General features: G+C 40.3%; 1 protein-coding gene across 5 annotated transcripts in view; it reads left to right on the top strand.

Annotated features, from left to right (window-relative positions):
* Positions 1–11,874, top strand: part of HAVCR2 (hepatitis A virus cellular receptor 2) — a 30,759-nt gene that overhangs the window by 3,315 nt on the left and 15,570 nt on the right. For 4 of the 5 annotated variants that reach the window (XM_070373002.1, XM_070373001.1, XM_070373003.1 and 1 more), the window contains 3 exons: positions 693–776; positions 6,760–6,800; positions 8,203–8,329. In XM_070373002.1, the coding sequence (XP_070229103.1) occupies positions 693–776; positions 6,760–6,800; positions 8,203–8,329 (252 nt within the window). The remainder of the gene's footprint in view (positions 1–692; positions 777–6,759; positions 6,801–8,202; positions 8,330–11,874) is intronic. The other variant, XM_070373004.1, reaches the window with a different exon arrangement.

Here is an 11,874-nt window from a genome sequence, read left to right as displayed (position 1 = left end):
CATCTATTTTGAACCTCATGGCCATAGAATGAAGGAAAGTGCTAGATCAGTGGTCTGAGTACCTGACTGGTCATTGGAATCACCTGGGGAGCCTTTTGACTCCCACAGTTGCTTGGGCTCCAGCCCTGAACCAGGGAAATCAGCATTTCTGGAGGTGGATGGAGCCTGAGCATGGGAGTTTTACAAAGTCTACACCCAATGATTCTCCCCCATGTGCAGCCAAGATTGAGAACCACTGGATCTGCATGTGTGGGGAAGAGGGGGCACGTATGCTCTCATGTTTTAATGCTTATAGAGTGTGTACTTAGTGGTTGATGGAGCTAAGTTCAAATTTGACACTGCTTCTTACCAGCTATGTAATCTTGACAAGTTATTTAAACTCTGTGACCTCTTCTTCTATAAAATATAATATTACCTACCCTAGAGGCCACTGGGAGGATTTTATGAGATGTTTTGTCAAATGCATTTACTATGGCTGTAAGTTTTATTATTAACAATTAGACTGTGATAATAATGATGCAACACACCTCTGTCAGACATTCTGAGTGTCATATACTCTCAACGAAGGTGTTCAGGTAGGTTTGGAAGTTTAGCATGTGTTTCTCTTCTATTGTTGTGTTTACAATTTTTTTTCTGTTGCCACTTTTCTGCTGTCAGAGAAGCCTCATCCTTACATTGGTTTCTGACTTTAGCCAAGGTCACACCAGCTTGGACTCCATGGAGGGACATCACTACAGCCTTTCCAAGGATGCTCACCACAAAGGGACCGGTCTCAGGTAATTACACATGGTGTATAGGAGGAAACCTTTAGTTGGTTTCAGAGTTCAGAAGATTTAGAATATGGGGAAAATATGAGAAAATAGTTTGAGTGGAGGCACGAATATTTCTGTGCACCCAAGACAGTGACAGGTGTAAGGAAGGGTTTGAGGTAAATTTATGCTGGGAAAAAAGAGCCCCAGGCTAGGATTCTGAATTAGTCATGAGTAGCCCTCTACCTGAGGAGAAGGCAATGGCACCCCACTCCAGTACTCTTGCCTGGAAAATCCCATGGACAGAGGAGCCTGGAATGCAGTCCATGGGGTTGCTGAGGGTCGGACATGACTGAGCTTCACTTTCTCTTTTCACTTTCATGCATTGGAGAAGGAAATGGCAACCAACTCCGGTGTTCTTGCCTGGAGAATCCCAGGGACGGGGGAGCCTGGTGGGCTGCTGTCTATGGGTTCACACAGAGTCAGACACGACTGAAGCGACTTAGCATAGCATAGCATACCCTCTACCTGAGCAAAAGCCTTTCACTTCTCCTGATAGCAGCTTCCTCTTCTGTCTGAGGAATGAGTTCAGAGACTTGGATTTCACCACCCAATAATTCCTGACTCCTGATAAAGATTTTTGATGAGCTTCATATTTTGCCAAACAAGGGAAAAAAAGATTTCTACTACTGACATCCCCATGTTAAAAAAAAAAAAAGAGGATACTCTTATATAAGTTTAATGAAAAACTCATTATGTTTCCTTGTTATTTTCTGATTTACTCCTGTACTGATGATGTTTTGTCATGTATTGGCCCCAGTCCATGTTTGGGATAATTTGGATTAGGCTATTTCAAGAGTTCCTTCTAACTGGAATAAAGTCCATCATCTTCCTCAGATTCTGACCTCAGAAGGAGCAGCTAAAACCTTCAAGTATTTCAACAAGTATTTTCCACAGTGCTCTAGAAAGAAAATAAGGTTGACAGAGCAGACCTCAAGTCACATTGATCAGGGAGGAGTTCTGGTCTCTCTAAACTCTCCAAAGCATAGTCTTTGATTCAGTAAAATGAGGTGGTTATTGTTGTTTAGTTGCTAAGTCATGTTTGCCTCTTTTGTGACCACATGGACTGTAGCCCATCAAGCTCCTATCCATGAGATTTCCCAAGCAAGAATACTAGAGTGGGCTGCCATTTCCTTCTCCAGGGGATCTTCCAGACCCAGGAATTGAACTCACGTATTCTGAATTGGTAGGTGGATTCTTTACCACTGAGCAACCAGGAAAGCCCTAAAATTTAATAATAGGTAAATTCCAATCCTAATCTATTAAATCTCTCAGATTTAAATAAGGAAGTGTGTCTAAAGTGCTTAGCCCAGAGTCTGATCATGGTACATACTCAGTACATGTTAGTTATTGTCATTTTCAGTAAGATCTAGAGGCAGAATGAGGTTGCAGTTAAGTATTTGTTCAGTGATGGGCTTCCCAAGGTGACTCTGTGGGTAAAGAACCTGACTGAAATGCAGGAGACACAAGAGATGAATGTTCAATCCCTGAGTCAGGAAGATCCCCTGGAAAAGGACATGGCAACCCGCTTCAGTATTCTTGCCTGGAGAATCCCATGGACATAGGAGCCTGCCAGGCTATGGTCCATACAGTTCCAAAGAGTTGGACATGACTGAAACAAGTGAGCACAGCACAGTGCTTCAGTGATAGGCAGAATGGGTTCTAATGTCAGCTTTTTGTGTTAGTTTTATAAACTCAGTTTTGTTGCTCAAACTCTGTGAGGCTCAATTTCCTTACCTCTATAATGAGGCTAATTTCCAGTGCCTGTGTCATAAGACTATTGTAAAGACTGATGTGATGACATATGTAAAGCACTAAGTATAATGCATAATGCCCTGCCCAGACAAAGCACTCAAATATTAGTTATTTTAAATACTAATGTCAGTTCTCTAGAGGTTGAATCTTTTTATTGGTTCTTTAGTCACTGGGTACCAAGATCTCTCATGCAATTTGTAAGGAAGTTAAATATGGTGAAAACAGATGATCACCCAAATAGTGAGCTAATCAAATCATACCAAGTGTTTATCATATGTCATTGTTATATTTTAAAGAATTCCACGACTGTAGACCTTGAAGGGAATGGTGGGAGTCCCACTTACCCATCATGGGTTTCAGTGCTCTTTACAATGTCACGCCCCAGTGGACATTTGCTGTGTGACCACACACCTTCCCAGATAGAGAAGTAGCTTCCTCACAAGGCAGTGCACATTTTTTGAGGTGTCTGTGCCATAACCAGAAGTGGCCTTCACTTCAGGTTTTACTTGTTTGTTCCTTCCCTTTAGGGCAACAGAATGGGGCCATCTTTTGTACCTGGGAATATAGGGAGAGTGCCTATAATCTCTGAGCTTTTCAAAGGCCTGAGAAAATACTTAAACAAAAAAAGGCAATGGCTCCAAACTACGGAAATAAAAGGAAAAGTTGAAATTAACTAGTATTTAATTAGTTAATTAATTAGTATTTAATGGTATGACTATAATACGTAACATTATACCAGTTAATTACCTGCAAGTCAGCTTGTGTGTAGTTGTACACACCGTTTCTTTAACGTGGAATGTGGGTACATATGCTTGCTATGAAGTGGAGAGGAGCCTTTACAAGTAAGAGTTCCAAGGGTCTTTGAGGTTCCTAAACCAACTTTGAACATCGGACAAATGAAATCTCTCTTCCACCTGAAGAAAGCAGAACTGGATCATGGATGAATCCTTAGCTCTGGAAGTAGACTTGATTTGAATCTTGGGTTCTCCAGTTAATAGCTATGTGATCTTGGACAAAATACCTCTCTGAGACTTCTTCATTTGAAAAATGGGAAAATAATAGTACTTTGCACACAGTGACTGCAGCCATGGAATTAAAAGATGCTTGGTTCTTCAAAGAAAAGCAATGACAGCTCTAGACAGTGTATTAAAAAGCAGAGACATCACTTTGCTGACAAAGGTCCGTGTAGTCAAAATGGTTTTTCCAGTAGTCATGTATGGATGTGAGAGTTGGACCAGGCAGAAGGCTGAGCGCTGAAGAACTGATGCTTTCAAACTGTAGTGTTGGAGAAGACTCTTGAGAATCCTTTGGACAGCAAGGAAATCAAACCAGTCAATCCTAAAGGAAATCAACCCTGCATATTCATTGGAAAGACTGGTGCTGAAGCTGAAGCTCCAATACTTTGGCCACCTGAAGTGAAGAGCTGACTCATTGGAAAGACCCTGATGTTGGAAAATATTGAGGACAAGAGAAGGGGTTACAGAGGATGAGATGGTTGGATGGCATCACTTACTCAGTGGACATGAGTTTGACCAATCTCACAGAGATAGTAAAGGACAGGGAAGCCTGACATGCTGTAGTTCATGGGGTTGCAGAGTCAGACATGACTTAGTGACTAAACAAGAACAATGGTGGTGAAGATGAAAAGATATTGTGCATGTAGAGTGCTAAGCACTGTGTCAGGCACATAAAACATGCTAGATGGTAAATATTAAGTTTGTATACTTTTAATACCATCAACCTGCTCCGCCAATCTTGGGTCCTCTAGGAAACACACTGTAACATCCTCCATCTGTCCCACCCATCTTGGTTGATGTCAATCTATGTGAAAATAAGCTGTGATAACCCAATAGGGCTTTAGTTGATTGATCATTTTCACTGTAAGATGAAGTTAAAAAAAAAAGTTAGAAGTCAGACAGTCTTATCATTTAAGCCAAGAAAAGTAATTGTATGGAAGCAGAAACTAGATTTACACTAGAAAATATTGTATGTGTAGTTTACTTAGTAGTTCCACCAGTGTGGTTTTAAAATTCCTTTTCATTATAGGAGCAAAGGTAAATGGGAGATAACGTCTTTCCTTTTCTTAAAATATAAACAAACAAGACTTTAGGCTGCTGCTAAGTCACTTCAGTCGTGTCTGACTCTGTGGACCCCATAGATGGCAGCCCACCAGACTCCCCTGTACCTAGGATTCTCCAGGCAAGAACACTGGAGTGGGTTGCCATTTCCTTCTCCAATGCATGAAAGTGAAATGTGAAAGTGAAGTCGCTCAGTCGTGTCTGACCCTCAGCAACCCCATGGACTGCAGCCTTCCAGGCTCCTCCGTCCATGGGATTTTCCAGGCAAGAGTACTGGAGTGGGGTGCCATTGCCTTCTCCAACTTCAGGCTGAGAATATGCTTTTATACTGTTAAAATCAGAGTCTGTATGCCAGGAGTTTAGCATTAAAAGGCTTAGACTTTGAAGCTTCCAGAAAGTGATCATGGCATTTAGGAAGTTTCAGAGCCTCTGACTCAACCAGAAAAATGAGTTTGCATCCTTACTCTTCCCAAGGCTGATGATTTATTGGTTTTAAAATGCATTGTTTATGAGATAAGGGCCTGCACCCATCTTGTTCACTGTTCTGTCCTCTGTGCCTGGCATAGAGTGGGGATGTAATATATGTTCATTGAATGGATAGGCAGATAAATAAATAAATGCCTAAAAGGAAAGAAAGTGATCTGGGATCTGGGCAACATGATGAGCTTAGTAATCACAGTGCTGAGGTGAGCATTGTTGGAGGCAGCATAGTTAAGTGTGTACTTAAGGCCACGCAGACCTAAATTGGAAGGCCATTTCTGTTATTCGCTAAGCTGTATGACCTTGGGTAAGTCATTTAGCTTCCTAATTCTCAGCTTCTTCGTCTGTGCAATGGGACAGATACTCCCTACTGTAAGATAGTTGTTTTGAGTGTTAAATGAGATATACTTCCTTGAAGAATTTAACACAATGCCTATTCATAGTAAATTATAGTTACAGTTATTATTATTTTCATTTTTTAGGGAACAAAATACCCTCTCTTAATGTTAAATGGTTTTGAGAAAATCAACTTTCCTTACCTTTCAGAGTCTAATCATGCCACATCTTTATCCATTCATTTGTTGATGGACATCTATACAATGGAATATTACTTAGTTATAAAAATGAAATAATGCCATTTGCAGCAACATGGGTGGACTTTGAGATTATCATACTAAGTGAAGTAAGCCAGACAGAGAAAGGCAAATGTCGTATCATATTGCATATATACATATGAATTTACTTACAAAACAGAAATAGACTCATAGACATAGGAAACAAACTGATGGCTACCAAAAGGGAAAAGGGTGAAGGAGGGATAAATTAGCAGTTCGGGATTAACATAGACGAGGCATCCCAGTTGGCCCTGGTGGTAAAGAATCCACCTGCTAATGCATGAGATGCAAGAGATGGGGTCCAACCCCTGGATCAGGAAGATACCCTGGAGTAAGAAATGACAACCCACTCTGGTATTCTTGCCTGGAAAAGTTCCATGAACAGAGAAGCCTGGCAGGCTACAGTCCATGGGGTCTCAAAGAGTTGAACATGACTGAGCGACTGAGCACACAGATATATACAATAGATAACCAACAAAGATCTACTGTATAGCACAGGGAACTATACTCAGTAAGTTGTAATAACCTGTAAGGGAAAAGAATCTGAAAAAGACTATATATATTCTGAATCACTTTACTGTATACCTGAAACTAACACAACATTGTAAATCAACTATACGTCAATTAAAAAATGAACAAAATAAATATTGAAGAGCAGTCATGTGATCTAAAAAAGTCTAATTATAATGCTTGCTTGTGTATTGTCAATGCTGTTAGAATTTTGCAGACCGTTTTAGGTCCTATGGACACAACAAACCACATATTCAAAATATGTCTTCCCAGAAGAAGTCTCCATTTCATAGAACATAGGTAGTTCGGTTTGTTATCTGGGTGAAAAAACGTCATCCTAGAGTTGATTTGTAAGTGTTCAATAAATTCTGTTGATTTCTCAGTTAATTATTGTGAAGAGTATGAAGTAGAATTAATTTCAAGTAGAATTATAGGCAGCTTAAAAAAAAAAACAACAAACCTCATATAAAGAGCATTCCTAACTGTTTTGGCTATTTTTCTTCTTTGTGGTAGAGACACGAACACTGAAGACCCTCCATGATAAAAATCAGACAGTAAGTAACTGTGTGTGTGAACTCAGCTTGTGCTCAACTCAAAGAAAAAAAAGTATGGCTTTAGACTTCCTTCCTGTCCACTCTTTCCTTGGGGAAAAATACCTAATCTCCCTTGTCTTTGGGTTCCTTGACTATAACATGTTGCTGATGACAATTGTAACTGCAGAGGCCTGTTGTAAGGATGGAGTGAGATGATGCATATAAAAGTGCCTGGCACATAATAGGTGTGCCAAAAGGAAGACTCACTAGCATTTTGTTCTTATCCTGAAATTTCACAACTGCATACCACTGTGGAGGGTTCAGACACCCTGCATCTCCTGAGAGTAGTGTTTTTCCTTGTTAACATTTCTATCCTAGTGAGAAAGATTGTTTGTTTGTTTAAATTTATTTATTTATGACAAGACACCAGTCAGGAATATTCTAAGGTAAGAACTTACATTTCTAACCAAAAACAAAGCTGTATTTCAATCAACCACCATTTTAATGTCTCCCACCTTCTCAGAATGCAAGGGAAAACCACTAGAAAACAATCTGATAGCAGTGACTGGGAAATTGTTTGAGGACATACCCGGGAGTCTGCATTCATTTGACTCAGTCTGACTCACTCTCAAGTATTTTGTGTTTGTCCTGCGGTCTTTGCAATCCAGGACTGCCTTTTAAATACCTCTTTGTGCCACACTGCTCAGGGCGCATTTGCACAGTGCACTTGCAGTAAATGTGGGTTGAATAAATGGAGAACTTAATTGCTTAATGTTGTTTTAAAAGTGTTCACTGTTGCTCTTTTTAAAGGGGGAACATGAACTGAAAGTTTAGAAGCAGGATGCAGAGCAATAGCAATAAAAGCTATCGCTGATTGAACATTTATCCTGTACCAGGCTCTGTGCCAAGTTTTCTGGTTTTTGTCACTTGATTTTCCTGATAACTTTACAAGATGACTCTGCTGTTTGGTGACAGAACTGGGATTTGAACCCAAGACTGTCAGGCTGCAAATTCCTAGCTTTTAAATCACTATCTTTCTGTGGAAATTGGGGTTTCATGGTACAACACCAAATTTAGACCTCTCTGAAACTCCCTGGAAACATGAGGGAATCTTATATAAATAGGGTTCCACTTTAATGTTCATTTTTGTTGGGGAAATTGGGAGTCCATTTACTAAGGCTACTTCTCCACCCATAGCACAGACAAGCATATCTTATTCTCTTGCTAAGTCCAAAACTTCAGCTAATCTTTTTATTTGGGTGGTTTGAAGTTTGTCTAGAAGGGGACAGATTGTGAGTCATTTCAAGGTCCCTGCATTCCTGGGATACTGTGAAAGGGCTGTTCTGATGCATAAGTCGTGAGATTACCTGGGCAGACAATGGGTTTCTGGCCATTTGCTGTAATTCTGTTTGCGTTTCCATAGGAAATATCCACACTGGCTACTGAGTTACAAGACATGGGTGCCACCACCAGAACAGGCCTCTACATAGGAGCAGGAGTCTTTGCTGGGCTGGCTCTGATTCTTATCTCTGGTGGTCTAATTCTCAAATGTAAGTCATCTGATGGTGCTTCTCTCTCCCTCTGATAAGGAACTGTTAATATAGGAACCAACCCAAACCTAGACATTATAATTATTAGGTTATATTGATTAGAATCAATACTCTTTCAGTTCAGTTCAGTTCAGTTCAGTCGCTCAGTCGTGTCCAACTCTTTGCGACCCCATGAATCGCAGCACACTGGGCCTCCCTGTCCATCACCAACTCCCGGTGTTCACTTAGACTCACGTCCATCAAGTCAGTGATGCCATCCAGCCATCTCATCCTCTGTCGTCCCCTTCTCCTCTTTCCCCAATCCTTCCCAGCATCAGAGTCTTTTCCAATGAGTCAACTCTTCGCATGAGGTGGCTAAAGTACTGGAGTTTCAGCTTTAGCATCATTCCTTCCAAAGAAATCCCAGGGCTGATCTCCTTCAGAATGGACTGGTTGGATCTCCTTGCAGTCCAAGGGACTCTCAAGAGTCTTCTCCAACACCACAGTTCAAAAGCATCAGTTCTTCGGCACTCAGCTTTCTTCACAGTTCAATTCTCACATCTATACATGACCACTGGAAAAACCATAGCCTTGACTAGACGGACCTTTGTTGGCAAAGTAATGTCTCTGCTTTTCAATATGCTATCTAGGTTGGACATAACTTTCCTTCCAAGGAATACTCCTTAGTCCTTTCAAATCACAGGATTAATAATAGCTTGTTTTTATTCAGTGCTTACCGTGTAACAAGCATGTTTTTACATTTATCATCGTCACCATCTTATAAGGTAGGTAGACTGTTATCCCCATTTTTTACAGCAGAGGAGAGTAACACTTAGAGATGGTAAACTTTCAAGGTTTTCTCAAGGTTTCAGAATCGGTAAGTGGCAAAGCTGGAATTCAGATTCAAGCAGGTTGATTCTAGTATCTATTTTCTTATTTTTAAAGAGCATAAATATTTTAAATTCATGAATTAGCAATCACTTCCCTCTATGCATTTTCTATGTTATGTATCTCTTACGGGTGGTTCTGTAAAGAGGGGCAGCAGGTTCCTTTAATACTGAGTCATGGTCAAGGTTGCAGCATTTGTAGTTTTCCTCCATTGTGGCACTCAGCAAACTTTTTACTTCTAAGTTGCTTATGTTTATTTAAAAAAATAAGTATAATTTATATGTGATACACTGTCTATGTAAAATGTGTCCAACTTAATGAATTTTTGTAGATGATTTCACTCAGGAAACCATCACCACAATCAATGACCAAACACTTCCATCACTCTGAAAGCCTCACATACTTTAATAATTGTGATATATTCTCTTCTTTTGGGGCAGAGGCCAAGGCCTTATACCTCTATTGTTTTAGTCGCCTTTCTTACTCATCTGTAAACATAGACTGTGTGTAGCATTACAAACCATTCTGAAATTTCCCAGGACTGAAGCGGGGTGGGGGTCCGAATATGTGGGTTTTCAGTGCTAAAACTGGGACAGTCCAGGGAAAACTGGGATGAGCTGCTCATCCTGTGTGGCTTAATGCTTCCAAGTGCTTTATGTGCATTAAATGCTCATAATTACCCTGTAGAAAAAGGTACTATATTGTTCTCATTTACCAGTCGGAGAGCCATTGTGTTGAAAAGTTAAGTAACTTTTACTCCAACGTGACACTGTTAATTGATAGAGGATTTGAAACCTGGGCTATCCTGCTTACCTTTTTGTTATTCTGCCATTAATAGTAAATGAATTGTTCAGAGGAAGAAGCTACTCACTCCCACTTACCCGAGTTTATGGAGAGGTAGCAGTGGAGTTTGGGAATTGACCACATGAATATGGAATCTACAGGCTGATAAGGAGTAATGATAACACCCACTTTTTGTGTTCTGCCAAGGCCTGGATATTGGGGACTGTTATGGTTTGGGTAAAAGGGTATGGAAAGAGATTGATGAAGAGTGGGAGAAGTCGTGTTTTGTACACACATATGATAACTGCCAAAATGGTATGGGGAGGGAGGTGGGAGGGGGGTTCAGGATGGGGAACACGTGTATACCCATGGCGGATTCATGTTGATATATGGCAAAACCAATACAATATTGTAGAGTAATTAGCCTCCAATTAAAATAAATAAATTTATATTTAAAAAATGACTACGTAGAAGAATAGATGGGAAAGTTGTGTACAATTTGCAGTCTTTTCCCTAGAAGCTGCTAGCGAAAATCACACAACGAGGGTAACAGGTTTTTAATCATGACATCAAAGCCATAAATTGGCACTCAGAAATGTGCAGCAATCTTGTTTCTTCCTAGTGCAGTGTCTGAGATGAGCATCACATATTTCACTGCTTCTCAAACCTCCCTCCCTTCTCACTGCACTAATGAAGTATTAAAAGCCTGTTTCAACTACTTTGGCATAGCCATGACTTCCTTCTTCCTTTGATTGCTTTCTCCAAAATCATCTCTTTCTCCATTCCTATTTATGCTTTTTTTATTAGTGTAAAAATAAGATCTAGTTCACACATTTCTCTCCCGCCACTCCCATTTCTCTCCTCTCCTTCACAGGCATATTTCAGATGAGTTATTCTTACATTTCATTCCTCTGTACTCTTCAAACACCCCCAGCCCCATTTAGCTTCTACACCTGAATTGCCATGGAAGTAGTTTTAGTTCAAGCTCAGTGATCTCCATTTTGATAAACCCTGTAGATACCTCTGTCTTCATTGCCGTACATCCATCTTTCAGTAATATTCAACTAAGTTGACCCTGGAATGGGTGAATTTAACTCAGATGACCATTATATCTACTACTGTGGGCAGGAATCCCTCAGAAGAAATGGAGTAGCCATCATGGTCAACAAAAGAGTCCAAAATGCAGTACTTGGATGCAATCTCAAAAATGACAGAATGATCTCTGTTCATTTCCAAGGCAAACCATTCAATATCATGGTAATCCAAGTCTATATCCCAACCAGTAACACTGAAGAAGCTGAAGCTGAACGGTTCTATGAAGACCTACAAGACCTTTTAGAACTAACACCCAAAAAGGATGTCCTTTTCATTATAGGGGACTGGAATGCAAAAGTAGGAAGTCAAGAAACACCTGGAGTAACAGGCAAATTTGGCCTTGGAATACGGAATGAAGGAGGGAAAAGACTAATAGAGTTTTACCAAGAAAATGCACTGGTCATAGCAAACACCCTCTTCCAACAACACAAGAGAAGACTCTACACATGGGCATCACCAGATGGTCAACACTGAAATCTGACTGATTATATTCTTTGCAGCCAAAGATGGAGAAGCTCTATGCAGTCAACAAAAACAAGACCAGGAGCTGACTGTGGCTCAGACCATGAACTCCTTATTGCCAAATTCAGACTGAAATTGAAGAAAGTAGGGAAAACCACTAGACCATTCAGGTATGACCTAAATCAAATCCCTTATGATTATACAGTGGAAGTGAGAAATAGATTTAAGGGCCTAGATCTGATAGATAGAGTGCCTGATGAACTATGGACTGAGGTTCGTGGCATTGTACAGGAGACAGGGATCAAGACCATCCCCATGGAAAAGAAATGCAAAAAAGC

The sequence above is a fragment of the Bos mutus genome, chromosome 7, assembly GCF_027580195.1.
Source record: "Bos mutus isolate GX-2022 chromosome 7, NWIPB_WYAK_1.1, whole genome shotgun sequence".
In the NCBI taxonomy this organism is placed as follows: domain Eukaryota; kingdom Metazoa; phylum Chordata; class Mammalia; order Artiodactyla; family Bovidae; genus Bos; species Bos mutus.
Note: the sequence above shows the minus strand (reverse complement) of the source record. Positions and strands in the feature narration are given on the sequence as shown.